The sequence below is a fragment of the Marmota marmota genome, unplaced genomic scaffold, assembly GCF_001458135.2.
Source record: "Marmota marmota marmota unplaced genomic scaffold, marMar, whole genome shotgun sequence".
NCBI classification, from domain to species: Eukaryota; Metazoa; Chordata; class Mammalia; order Rodentia; family Sciuridae; genus Marmota; species Marmota marmota.
In genome coordinates this window covers 11,034,165-11,048,716 of record NW_025999968.1, presented here as the reverse complement: position 1 = coordinate 11,048,716, position 14,552 = coordinate 11,034,165, and the positions used below count along the sequence as shown (strand labels likewise).

At 34.0% G+C, this 14,552-nt stretch overlaps 1 protein-coding gene across 1 annotated transcript in view; it reads right to left on the bottom strand.

Annotated features, from left to right (window-relative positions):
* The window catches only part of Ift57 (intraflagellar transport 57), a 53,693-nt gene extending 39,523 nt beyond the window's left edge, over positions 1 to 14,170 (bottom strand). Inside the window, exons 1-5 of the mRNA XM_015478547.2 lie at positions 13,833 to 14,170; positions 11,253 to 11,415; positions 10,331 to 10,449; positions 7,414 to 7,504; positions 1,690 to 1,758 (exon numbers count right to left, since the gene is read on the bottom strand). Of these exons, the coding sequence (XP_015334033.1) occupies positions 1,690 to 1,758; positions 7,414 to 7,504; positions 10,331 to 10,449; positions 11,253 to 11,415; positions 13,833 to 14,044 (654 nt within the window). The 5' untranslated portion in view covers positions 14,045 to 14,170. The remainder of the gene's footprint in view (positions 1 to 1,689; positions 1,759 to 7,413; positions 7,505 to 10,330; positions 10,450 to 11,252; positions 11,416 to 13,832) is intronic.
* Between the last annotated feature and the right edge of the window lie 382 nt (positions 14,171 to 14,552).

Below are 14,552 nucleotides of genomic sequence, written 5' to 3'. Positions count from 1 at the left end.
CTTTGGTCCTTTCCAATACCCAAACTACTCTGCCCATAGGGAATTCCAGGCCTTCAGAGGCATCTATTCTATCATCAATAAACAAGTTAATACAAATGACAGTTTTTTTCCCCAAGAATAACAGTCAGCACATTTCTACTTTTTTCTCCTCATACTTTAGGAACATGTTACCATCATCTTCAACACATATATACATGAACACCAACACTATAATGTACTTGCTCGAGAAAGGAATCACCATACCTGCCCTGTCAAACTCTTAAAGTGTGGACCGTTTAAATCCAGGTACTATAATTTATTAGTTTTTTAATACATTAAACTTGTCCCAAGGTCATAAATTTTAGTGTTTATACTTGTAAGGAGATAACACCTATCTAATACCTTGCAAGATCAGTTAAGTTTAGTGTTCAAAGTAATTTTAAAACTACAAAATGATCTGTAAAAGTAAGGTATTGCAAAGATTGGAGTTTATTTGTATTTAAATGTTAACAGTATTCTACTTTTCAATTAATCAGAAAAGAAAACCTTCATTCTTTAAGAAGTATTTTTCAGTACCTTGTGTTTTACTTTATGATAAAAAGGTGGTTATCAGTGTTAGGAAGGAGTTTACAAATCTGATTTGCGAGAGGAAACATGGAGCAAAGATGTGATATTGGTTTTTGCCACATATACACTTTCTATGTGATAGATATTATTATACTTCTTTAAATAGAATAACTCTCTCAATCTTTAAAAACCTTAGAAATGGGTAATATTTTTATTTCATTTTATGGATGAAGAAGATGTGGCACAAGAAGCTTGGAAACTTGCCCGAGATTGGAATCCTCCTAGTAAGTACTATCTCAAGACACATACTCAGTGAGTTAGCACAATGTTCTATTACATCTCATGGTGGGCTACTAATACATACACATGCACAAACTCCCATCATTAATATCTAATGAAATTAACAATACTAAGTAAGCAATAAATAAACAGTTCATCTTGAGGTAGTGTGATCAAGGAAGTTTTCATGATATGAAACCAAAATTAGATCCAAACTTGTTTTAAAAATTTAAACAAGAAAAATTAAAGGACAAATAAGAATATATAGTACATATGTTCATTGAGTGTGCACAGGTTTATACTTTATTGAAATATAACATACACATAGAAAAATGCAAAAATCCCACATGTACATTTGTAAGAGCTCAGACTCTTTTATAGACTGGATTTATTTCATGATTTTAAAAAGGAGCAAAAGCAATCTGCCTTAAAGCAATGTCTGACTACTCAGTGTAAATATCAGTCTAAATACAATCTATTTTATTTCAAAATCACAATTTAAACATTTTACTATAATCAAGATTATTCAATTCTTGTCTATTTTTAACATAAAATAATTTGAAATAGAACAATTTATATCTTTCCATGATACAACTTGCCCTCGGACAAATTAATTACTTTCAGTTTGCTTGAGAAGCACTGTGTTGATTTTCCATGGTATAGATGGAAGGCTCCCTCTCTCACCCCTCTGGATTTTTATATTTGCTAAAATTTTAACATTTTATATGAAGGAAAACATTTCCAGAGCTACTTTTCAAAGGACACACAAAACAGTCTCTGAAAATGTTTCTTACTCATTTAAATTTCCAGCAGAATTCACATACTGATTGCTTGTTGGTCCTATGTGCATCCAGTGTAACTTACCAAGCGATAGGTCTGGGCCTTTAAAACATTGAGATCAATAAAGTTTTCTTCATTATCTGTCTCCTCTTCCTTAAGAAAATAAAAACATTTTTAAATTATAAAGAAATTATAATTAAGAAATTTATTTCCAACATTCATATACATAATATACTAAGCTATAACAAACTTAATATAAGGACTGACTCAGTAAAGCGTATTTAAAAGTCTAATAAACATATGTATAAAGTAGGGCACAATATTATTAACAGCTCATATGTTCTTTGACGTTTTGATGGTGCCATTTAAATAGGATCTTTTCTGCAGTCACTGAAGAAAGAAAGAGAGGGAAAAAAAGTGAGGGGAAGGAAGGAGCCTTTGCTGCAGAACTATGGATAAACATAAAATCAGAGGAAAATAGCCCCAGTGGCATATCAGAAACAGACAGTGGAGGGAATTTATGGAAATTTTGAGCAACATGATTGAAATGAACAGAAATGAAAGGATGACAAGACACAAAACAGTTTCACTTGCTCCAGGGACCAATCACACTGATGCATATTTTTTACATTTCTTGAATGTGCAAGCTTAATAACGTAACAGGTACCAGTAGTGTTTGGTTCATGGCCTTAATTCTATTTAAAAGAATGGTTCAGATGCATCCTAAGTTGAGGGTGGGTGTTTATGCACAGGAAGTGACCCTTTGAGAGGCAATTCTCTCCCTAATGAACAGTAAATATGGAGTCTGGGCAGGTCCTCCAAGCATACAGAACACGAGCTTCCCTTTTCTATCAAGGTCTTTGTGGTGACAACTGACATAATACATGAAACAAATATAATAAGATTATCCTAATCTTAGGGACATGTAATAAAGCCAACAGAGCTGGGTCCTCACATCATATGATCTCATAAAGAAAAAGACAGACTAACAAGTAAGTGTCAGTTGGTAAAGACACTTCCACATGTAGAATTGTTCAAGTTTCAGTGGTAGATTTCAAAGACAATCCTTACCAAGACTTTGGAAACATGTAAGGCAGTGGTTCTCAAAATGTGGTTCCGAGACCAGCAACATCAGCACCACCTGTGAGAATGCAAATTCTAAGGTTCTATTCAGATCTACTCAGAAACTTTTGGGAGTGGGGCCACTAAAGTAAGATATGACAACATGAGAAAGCTTGGAAAACTGGAATGACTTTAGTAAAACATGAAATAATGTAAATGTGGATCCAATATATTCAAGTAATATTTACTTTTCTTAGGGTGGGGAATAATGGGGTACAGAGGTGCAGACAAAAGTGATCTGTTTACATCTAAAGTCTGAAGTATATTGCACACTTTTGAAAAACACTTTAGTCTGTTCTGTGTTTGCACTACCCAATAACCAGAGTAAATGATTAAAATGCCAATGACTCAATGCACATGTGAGAAGAAACAAATTTATGATGCTTTTATAATAACCTAATCAGACTGTTGTCATAAGTGATCAATAAATTACTCATTGAACTATACTGGATTAAACACTAACAAATGAGAAATGAGTAGAAATGAGTCTGGCACCATTTGTATTACACCTAGTAGCCAACTAGCAAAATTTTTTGCTTCCTGTTCCCGTGATCTTGTTTTCTGCTGGCCTAGACATCTTAGTTCCAAATGGAAGAATGCTTTCACTAGGAGATATAACGATGATTCCATTGAATTAAAAGTTAAGACTGCTATATAACTACTTCGGGCTCCTCACATTTCCAAATCAACAAGCAAAGATGGGAATTACTGTGCTGCTGGCATGATTGATCCTGACTACCAAGAGGAAATTGGATTATTACTCCACAATGGAAATAAGAAAGATTATGGTTGAAATACGTCCAAATATCCTTTAGATTGTCTCTGATTATTATTATGCCCTGTGATTAAAGTCAATTGGAAACTACAACCCAATCCAGTAAGGGCTAATTGCCCAGACTCTTCAGGATTGAAAGTTTGGATCACCCTGAGCTACTGGGATTATGGGTGGGTACTACCATGCCCAGAAAATATTGTTATTTTTACATGATAACATTAAAGTTAAAAGATATCAAGAATAGAAAACATCACTAGAGAACTTTACCTCCTTTTGGAGAAAGAGTTAGGTGCAATATCTGTTGAATGCAGAATCATTTTGTTAGGTGGAATTATGACCTTGCTATTTTCCTTATTTGGAGAGTAAATGATTTAATGAGACATGTATGGGTGCCAAGTTGAAAGAGGTGGACTTGTAATGGTTAAGTTCATGTGTGAATTTGATTAAGCACAGAATGCCCAGATATTTGGTTTAACATATTGAGGGTATGTCTATGAGGATATTCCTAGATGAATAACTATGTGAGTCAGAAGAAGGAGCAGTTAGATTGTTCTTCCCAATGTTGGTGGGCCTCAGTCAATCCATGAAGATCTGAACAGAATAAAAAGGGCAGAATTTACTTTTTTCCGCCTGTCTTCGAACCAAGACATCACTCTTCCTTGTCCGAACCAAGACATCACTCTTCCTTGTCCCCAGACTCAGACTGAAACTTATATTCTCGCATGGCTCTCCTGGTTCTTCATATTCACACTAGAACTACACCACCAACTCTCCTGGGTCAACAGCTTATCAAATGCAGATCTTGGGACTTCTCAACCTCCATAACTACATATACTAATTCCTTATAGTAACTTTATCCATATATAAAGGTGTGCATGTGTGTGTGTATGTTTGTGTGTCCCAATTTGGGGATTATGTTTCTCTAAAGAACTCAGATTAAGCTACTGATTATGTAAGATTATTCAAGCTACTAAATATTACTAAGAGAATATTTAAAAGAAATTCAAATATAAATAGGTTTAGAAAATGTGTTTAAAAACAAAATAGAATTCCAATTTCAATAATTCAGAAGTCACAACTATTTCCTATCATTTATTTGCCTAATTTGCACCTTCTTAATTCTCTTACTGCCAATTATACTAAGGATATGATAGAACAAGTGAGAATATTCTGTCATGACCAATACTTTTTTTCCCTCACAATTACCAATGTGTCCTATCTTGATTTGGTAAGTTTAAAACTTAAAGTTTCTAGTTTCTACAGAGCTTTGCCAGAAATGTTCTTCACCATCCTTGAGCCACACTACAAATTCAAGCAACAGGATCAATATGCCACCAACATAAGGCTTTCTGGCACTAAACCAGCTTTCCTTAGCAAGGAAGATAGGGGAAGTAAAAGAGCTTCTTAGAATAATATGATAACAATAAGGAAGAAAGGAAGGAAAGAGATATGACACAGGGAACAAATAGCATTTAGGGGAAACCTCTCTGAGGGAAGCCTTCAGTTTCATCTTATGATAGTAAAAGGTCTACCTCTAATTGGGAAGAAATGTATTAAAAAGCTGCTTTCTAGTTTTGTTTCTCTAAATGTACAGACTCTATAATGCTGCCTTGAACTTTACAGGATTCCTAATAAAAAATTAGATACAATTTTAAAAATTTACACAACAATATGACAGATTTTATTTAATAAAAACCTACTATATGCCAGGCCCTGCTCAATAAGCTGGAGAAACAACAAGCAAAATTAGACATGGTTTCTGCCTGCAGAGATTTTTTTTTTTCCCTGATGAGTAGGAAATTTTTTTCTGCCCTTAAGTTATGTCTTTGAAGTTAATGCTGGGGTACTAGGCCCAGGTATTTGTTCATAAACTTTTTAATAACTATTAAGTATTTATTAAGAAGACAAGATGATGGGGGTGGTGCTGGGGTTGTGGCTCAGTGGTAGAGCTCTTGCCTAGCATGTGTGAGGCACTAGGTTCGATTCTCCAGCACTGCATATAAATAAATAAAATGAAGGTCCATCAACAACTAAAAATATATATATTAAAAAACTGCTTTTAAAAAAGACAAGAGAAATACCCGAGTAGAATAAATGAGGTGAAAAATTGGGAATATGTGAGGAATTAATTTCTGAGCCATGAATGAAAAGATCTATTACACAGGGAATAAAGCCTAAATCTAAATGACCCAAACAATCTGGACTTGGTCTATCTGCCTAGTTAATCTTAAATCACCAGCCCTCTCACTCAGAAATTCTGGCCCAGTGGTTTCTCTCAGCTTCTTGATCACACAAAGCTCCTAGCTGCATTAGAGCTTTTGCACATTTCCTACCACCTGGTCCTCACCCACTACATAACTTGTGCTCAATGAATACATGCAGAGTGAGCATAAATATATGCTTTGCTTTGACTTTTTATCACGTTAAAAAATATTTTTCAAGCTGACTAGTTTTACAATGATCTTTTTCCTTCTGTAAGTAGCAGTCATCTACTTTCCATATGATTAAAAATATTTATTTGCACTGCTGATAAAATGAATGTTAAATGTTTTGAAAGCACAAAGAATTGTCAAAAAGAATCACCTATAACCCTTCTACCCATTTACAACAAATGTTAACATATTGATATTTATTTTCTTTAGTTATTTTACATAGCTGAAGTCATGATAACATAGAATTTAGAATTTTTTCCTCAGTTAATTTTATAACAGTGTAAATTATTATCCTCATGTCACTCATGTTTCTTCAAAACTAACTTTTAATAGATACATAGTATCCTAATTGGATATTAAGTACTAAGGATATGATTACAAAAAGCGGGTAAGAATATTCTAATTTAGAGTTATTTTTTAGCATTTAATATTAAAATAATTCCATGATTAACAACTTTGTAGCAGATAATAACCTATTTAAACTGAAATACAGAATACATTATCTACTAATTTAAAAAAATTACCTAAAAACTTTAGTTGGTTTATAACAGCAACATATTACATAAATTTTGTTTTTTACATTTCAGCATAATTTCTAAAACATTAGGATTAAATTCATTTCTAGTTCTGAGCATTATCTTACAAAAAAGCTCTTTTATATCTATCATCTTACTATTCATCATTTAACCTCACACCAGGAATAGGATGTTAAGCATGGAAAAAGGTAAAGATGTTGCCAAATAATTTAAATAATGTTGGTTATATTAAGCATTAAAAAAAAAATTCCTGGGGGCTGGGATTGTAGCTCACTGGGTAGAGCGTTTGCCTTGCATGTGTGAGGCACTGGGGATATTATTTCCATCTACAACTAAAAAATATTAAAAAAAATAAAAACTTTCCTGGGCTAGGCACATTGGCACACACCTATAATCCCAGCAATTCAGGAGGCTGGGGCAAAAGGATCAAGGACAGTCTCAGCAACTCAACTTCGCGAGTCACTGTCACAAAATAAAAATTAAAAAGGGCTCTGGCTGTCACTCAGCAGTGGAGCAACTAGGATTCTAGTACCAATAACAAAAAGATAACTCTGTAGGGTAGAATTCATCTTAATTTTAAAAAATAATTTTTTTGGAAATGAATGTTGTTCCCATGAAGTAGAATAATTTATGTACCCTCAGTTCTATTCTTCTATTCTAAATCCTTTGATAGTCATGATCTATTCAATATCATGAATGGTTGTTCACAAAATATTTACTCATATAACTAGTGGTATGTACTTTTAACGTTTAAGAACCTCTGCTAAAATTCACTAGAGAATATGAAATTAAAGGTCCAAACAACTGATATTTGGCACTGTATTTAAAAGATTTTTTTTTTTTCTCTAGAAACAAAATACATTCCAGAAAACGGAAGTCTGGAGGAATTAAGGAAAGGAACCCAAAGGTGAAAAGTAAACACAAAGTTCAGCAACACACATACCACAAATTCTTCATCCACTTTATTCAATGTTAATTCTGCATCATCTTCTGGAACAGTTTCTTCTTCTAATTCTTCCACAGGGTATGATGGCCTAAAATAATAAGGCTTAATATGAGAATTAAAAAATTTTTTTTAGTAAGACAAAAAATATAATAGAGATAATAAGGATTCCCTCCACCTCAGATCTTGTCCTCTGTGACTGCTTCCATAATTACTGTTAAATGTTTCCTGTATTCCTTCTGAAACTTTCTGTGTGAAAAATAAAAATGTATACTCCAAATTTAAGGAAAACATTTACAAAAATTATGATATTAGACATAGTGTTATCCAATCTACATTCCTTACTTATCAACATACACATTTAGTTACGCATATATCTCTTATTTTTATACACTTGCACTATATTCCACTGAATAGCAATACTACAAATTGGCAGTCAATGTCTTAATAATGAGGTCGTTTCTAGTTTCTAACTAGACATTATTGTAAAAATCATCTTTATACCTTTATCATAATGTATGCTATTTTGTAATAAATTTGTATAAGTGGAATTGCTATATTAACAACTTTATACATGTTATTATTTTGCTGGATTTATCCAAACTTTACTTCCAAAATGTTACCCTAATTTATACTTCGAACAACAGTGAACGATACTATCTCTCTTTCCATATTCACTGTTATAATATAAATATCTAATTTTTAATCTTTAAATCTTCAAAAGAATCCTTATTATCAACCAAGTGAAAAAAAATCTCAGTTTTTTAAAAAAATTGGATTTCTTTGGCATGAGAGTGGTAGAACAACTTTTCTTATTTTAATTGGTTATTCATATTTCTTTCTCAGTAAAGTGCTTACTTGTGCTCTTTGTCGTTTGGCTTTTGAAAATTAAGAACACCAATGTTTTTCCTAACTTGTGTTAGAAATATCTTCTTAGTTTATTACTTGTAATTTTGGCTACTCAAGACTGTTACAGTTCTGACTAGAAAGATCTGGCAACCTTTCCTTACATAAATCCTAGATTTAACATCATTCATACAAGGTTTTCCCTAACACGATATCTCCTATGTCCCTCTGGTCTTTAGTATTTCTGTAGTTTTATTTTTCACTTTTATATCTTTGATCAATTGGAAGTTTGTTTTATGTGGGTTATAAGCTTTATTCTTATTTCCAATGTCTAATTAATGGCCCTAACACTAAACACTGAACAATCATTTCAATATTAAAAACAACCAAAAATGTTTTTGGATTTATTTATGGCAACTTATCATGATGTCAACTTATTAACATGTCCATATCTTGGACATGCTAACAGAATACAAAAATATAAGGAAAGAAAGTACTGTGAACCAAATCAGTTTTCTTAAAGGATGAATATTTCATTATTAAAATTAGGTAATATCTCAAAAGCAATGAATGCTCTAGAATTTGTTTTGACATATTTAGACATAAAAATAAACATCTATAAATATGTGACTTCTATGTAATATACATAGTACATAGCTGATATATTCTCTAATGTTTATTACTTCACAATTTCTCCCCTTTATATTCCCCTTGTATAAACTTGTATGAAGTCCCTACAAATTAGTTGAGGTACAATGCCCAGGCCAAGAATAAGATGTACCTAGAAATAAAGTGCAAAATCAAATAGTTAAATAGTGGTTGAGATACTAAAGCTTCTGGTGAAGTTCAAATACATTGGACTATATATTGGCAACTTTAAAAACATGCCTAACAAAGCAGCACATCACATAACTTACCTTTTCTACAAATCTAATAAAATAGTATTATGGATCATGTAGACATTCTGTCTATATTGCACTAAGTAGAAATGTTCACGTTGAAGTAAATGAAATTTCCATATTTCAGTTTAAAGATTGGTTATTTCACAGGATTAAACCTGATGATAACCTAAATCAAAGAATTTTTTAAAAGAACTTACTAAGAGGAAGTAGATTATTTACATGAAAGACTATAATTAAATATAGATTAAAACGTTAACAGGAAATAACATATACCTCTTTCTACAGAAGTTAATTTTAATTCAGAAACCACTTCTTGCTCATGTTTTGCTTACTTAAGAGACAACCACATTCTAAATTATCAAAAATCCTAATTTTGAAAAGATGAAATGTATATATTTTCGAATTATAACCTACATACATTGACAATTTCTAGTTTTATTTCTTCTTCATTAATTGGGCATCTTTGGTATACCAATGACTAGGCTAACTGCCACAGAGTACATATGAAGATTGCAGGATTTCTAAGAAAGCCAGACCTATAAATAAATGATTTTATTATTTGTTTGTTTACTTTTGTAGTGCTAGAGAACCAACTGCTCTACTAGTGAGCTACATCCCAGTTCCCCAATCCATTATTTTAATACCACAGGATAAATCCAAAATCATCATAGAAATATTAAAAAGAAATGCACTTTCAGGTTATAGAAAAAAACTATGAATGATGTCTTGGAGAGTAGATTGTGGCTTCTTCACTTTTTTAGTATACTGGCCCAGCCATTAAGCAAAGGTGGAAAATCCCAGTTAAGGAATTAATTCCCATTTTTTCCTTAAATTTGTAGCTATTAGTTACCTCTATGTATGTACTATGCAGGTGTGTTCAAATAAAACATGCAGAAACTTTTTTTTTTAATTCCTAAATTAACAAATATGTACAATTAAACCTTTAATAATTACATATTTGAATAGGGAGGGGCACAATAATATTAATGTTACCTTAGAAATGGTTTGAAGATAGGCATTCCAATTTTTCTAAACTGACTTTTCTTAATCACTTGTGGCATTTTCAGTTTAAAACAATCAATTCTTATCAGTTCAATTAAACAGCTGTGTACCTTCAGAGGAAATGCTAAGCACATACAATTACTACTGTCAGGATGAGTAATAGTTACCTTTTCCAGGTGAAACCAATATACTTTAATGCCTCTTCAGCTAAACAATCAAGAACATAGCACACATGTTCTCCATAACCTGACTTTAATTTTGAAGGAGGAAAATCTGCAGTTCTCCCCTGAAAAATAAAAGATAACAAATTTGTTAGTTTTTTTAAAATGTTGCAATATTTTAAGCACAAAACTGCTGAATACATTTATCACTTTTTTATTTCTCTGATTTAAAATAACTTATTACATTGCTTCTTAGAAATCTATCCAACAACAACAACAAAATTAAAATAAAAACTTTATTGTTAAAAGTATCAAATTAAAAGGCAATTATATTGCAATAGCATAACAAATCATTGATCTTGTTGGGTTAAAATAAAAATCAGCAAAACTACTCGCCTGGTAACATAGTTTAAACAACTATGTGAAGGACAGAATGACTCACTTGTCAAAAATTGGTAATATGTATGCCAAAAATGTCTTACTAATTGTCTCCAGGAAAAGTCATAAATTAAGAGTATAACTGCTATTGTAGGCTATTAAATCAAAGTTCCCTTTCAAAATACAAAGTGTTTCAACTTCGTAGTTCTTTTTTTTTTTAAATCATTCTTTTAAAGGAAGAACTAACCACTCATAAATTTACCAAGAAAAATTTTACTTTGGGCTATAAAGATTATATGCTAAATATTTTCAGAAGTGGCATTAATATTCTAATATCATTCTGAGAAGGTTTTACACAAAAAGAAATGTAGAGATAATTACTATACATTATATGTATGTATAGTATATATAGTTATTATATGTATTATATATACATATTTTTTTCCTCCCATAAAGGAGACTTTCAAAAGGCTAGCATTTATTATTGAATTACCAATATTAAAATTAATAGCTTGAGTCTATTCAGACAGAATAGGGTGTTTATACTTACAAAGGACCGAAGCTCAGATAATATGTTAGATATTGTTGCATTAGGGTCATCATATTCCTGAGGCTGCTCAAAGGGGCGTCCTGCTTTGTTAATCAGCCAAGCAGCAAGAGTGCAAAACATGTAGAACTGTTCACCAGGGTTGGTAGGCAGAGCAAAATAGTGTCTGTTTCAAAATAAGGGAGGAGGGGAAAATTTGAAATAATGCAAGTAAGTCTATAATAACTAATGGGGCTAAGTCCCAAATTGCCAAAGAAAGCCCCCATAGCCTTCAAATTGAGACACTGTTAATTCATTCTTACATTTCCAGTAATGCACAGCACTCACATTAAAGTCCCAAACCAGCAGAATTAGGTCATTTGCTACTCTACATAAAATATTAGATCAAAGACTTTATATGCAGGGTATGTAGTGCATGTCAGAAAACAAAGTATGTAAAACTTTTGCCAAAAGTTTAATAATAAGTGAGTACCCTCTGAAAATGATAATTTGAAATCATAAGAATATGTTTTTAAAAGACCTTAAACATTATTCACTGTGCATTTTTACTGTTTTTAACCTATCAGGTATGTTAAACAGTTATTTTATTTTAACTGCATATTCAAATCAACTGAGGCGCCAGTAAAAATACTGCTACTTGACCAATCATTGCTAATTTCCTCATCAAATTATTGAATCATAATTCATGAGAGTGGAGTACCAACACAGGTATATTTCAAAAGCTTCCTAGAAGTTCTAGGATGCAGACAAGATTAAGAAGCCTTTATCACATCACCAGTCTAGCAAACAATTGTTCACTTTCACTTTTGCTAAATCCCCTACTCTAGTAGAAAAAGTTTTATGGGGATTAGATGATTTATATGAAAAAAATGAGAGAAATAAAACGTGTTAGCAACAACACTCATGTCAGTTTGATCAAAAATCTTATTTTGTTTTTTTTTCATGTAGCTATCATAATTATAGTCAATGTATTTACAGTTATTATAAACTTTGTCTTAAGAATCAGTGGTTAACAATCTTTCATGTTTCCCATACTTTCTCCTTCAGAATAAGTGTAAGTTATTTGGGAGAAAACAGAAATATGGAAAGAAAAAATAAAGCCATGGAAGTCCTTCAGATATATGCTCAAAACCCTTTCAAAGCATCTACCCACCACCAACTCATCTTTTCTTTATCAACTGGTATTCTTCAGGACAAAGGAGTGGATATCGATAGATATTGCAGACCAAGGACAGTAGTTTCTCAAACATTACTATGCATCAAAATCATCTAGAAGGCTTACTAAAACACAGACTGCTTGCCCCACCCTTAGAATTTCTGGAAAAAAAAACAGACATGGTAAAAGGCCAGAGGAATTTCATTTCTAAATTTCCAGGGGATGCTGAAACTGCTGGTCTGGGTGATTATACTTTCGAGAACTCCCTGACTAGTATATCTCCACATAAATCCAAGGTACAAAGTATCCTGCTGAACTCATAAGGAAATATTAGAGAGATGATATCAACAGAATCTTAGTTTGACATTTGGAAAAATAATACATTTTTATTAACCTAGAAAATATTGGTTGTCTATATTTTCAGGACAAATCATTTTAAGTAATAATCCCTAACCTACTACTTCTATCATGGATCAAGCTGAACTACTTTTTCCTCTTACCCTTTTCCTATTACGGAGTAACTTAGCAACATGGACAGTTTACATAAAGCCTACATATCTTTCAAGTTAATGGAAAAGAGTAGAATGAAATCAGAATTGTCAAGAAAAATTATTTTAGCCCATCTGCAAACATAATTGTCTCTTACAGAATAAAATAAATGTAAGTATTAAAGTGAAGGAAAAGCAATAAAAATTATCTGGCTATCATTTGGCTAATGACTAGAGGAGAAAATGCTAGCTGTCCATTACCCTCAGCAACTAATGACATTGTCTTCAGAATATTATGAACTTTTTGCACAGCAAGCACAGAACTTTTAAGTTCCATGATGAGAGAACAATTGCTACAGTTGTCATCTCTTTTCCATTTCTCAATTTCTAAGAGAACTGTTATTGCAAAAGCGGAAGTCTTTTAAACCATAGCAATTGTCAACAAGTTTACTATTAAGTGCTCCTCAGCAAGGTCCTTAGATCCCAGGGTTGCCAATTGTACATATAAGGTCTAGTAATGGGAAACAAAAAGTAGAAATTATGTAACTGATAACAGACTTCATCTCCAGAAATGAGATTGTGGGTTATGTATTTTTCTACACATTTTCATTGTGTTCTTTTGTGCTTTCTACAGTAAGTATTTTTCATAACTTTATAATAGTTTGTGTTTTGTGGAGATGCGTCTGTGTTTAAAGGAATGGGCAGGTTGTCTCCCAGTCCTCTGCCGTTCCACAACTTGTTTACTTTCTCTACTAAATTACGAAGTCTGAGCTCGGTGAAGCTGAGAGCTCCAGGGCTCCCCGGCTGAGTTTCGGGTGAAGCGCCCTTCCCTGGCTAGGAAGATGGAGGCAAGATCTGCTAATCCGTGGGCGGCGTTCCCAGCAAGCCCGAGGAAGGCATCTCCCCAGGGCCCAGCCAGCTCGGGACGAGGGCACCCACCTGGACGGGGGTTTTAGGTTGCTCTTCCGGAGGAGTTCCTCCTCGTAGCGGAGCAGCTTCAGCTTCTCCACCAAGTCCTCCATCACCACGAACATGTGGTAGGCCGCTCCGGGCCCGCGCTCTACCGCCACCTCCCCAGCCCCATCGCCGCGAGACCTAGACACCCCATCGTCCAAACCCGATGGCGTGACCACTGCTGCAGCGGCAGCCATTGCAGAGCGGACAGAAAATGCCCAGCGAGGGCTCTGGCCCACAGATCTCTGCGGCCTATGCCGCCTGCGCTGCAGCAATCAGGACCGCCACGAACCGTTACCAGGCGACAGCCGGGTAACCGGTCACCCGGGCAACTAGACCCCGCCTCCTTTTCGCCCTCCGTGTTCCTTATAAATGTTCTCCAATCAGGGCGCGCTTCCTGAGTGACGTTATCTTGCACCCACCCCCTGATGGGAGGAGGCCCCGCCCTTGTGGAGGCGTGGCGTCCTGCTCCGCCTACCGCCGCGACTCCTCCGGAGAGGAAGAGTACAGTAGCGACTGGAGGTTCTGTGCCTGCTTTGTTGTACTGGGAATGGCGTGAGGCTTACTGGACCTGGTGATTGTGGGCAGCCGAACGGGAATCTGGGTCACCTGAGAGCAGTTAAAAAGATTAAGCGGAGCTGTAGACGCGCAGTATTGCTACGCTAGCCCACTGATTCCTTTTTTTTTTTTTTCCCCTCAAAATTG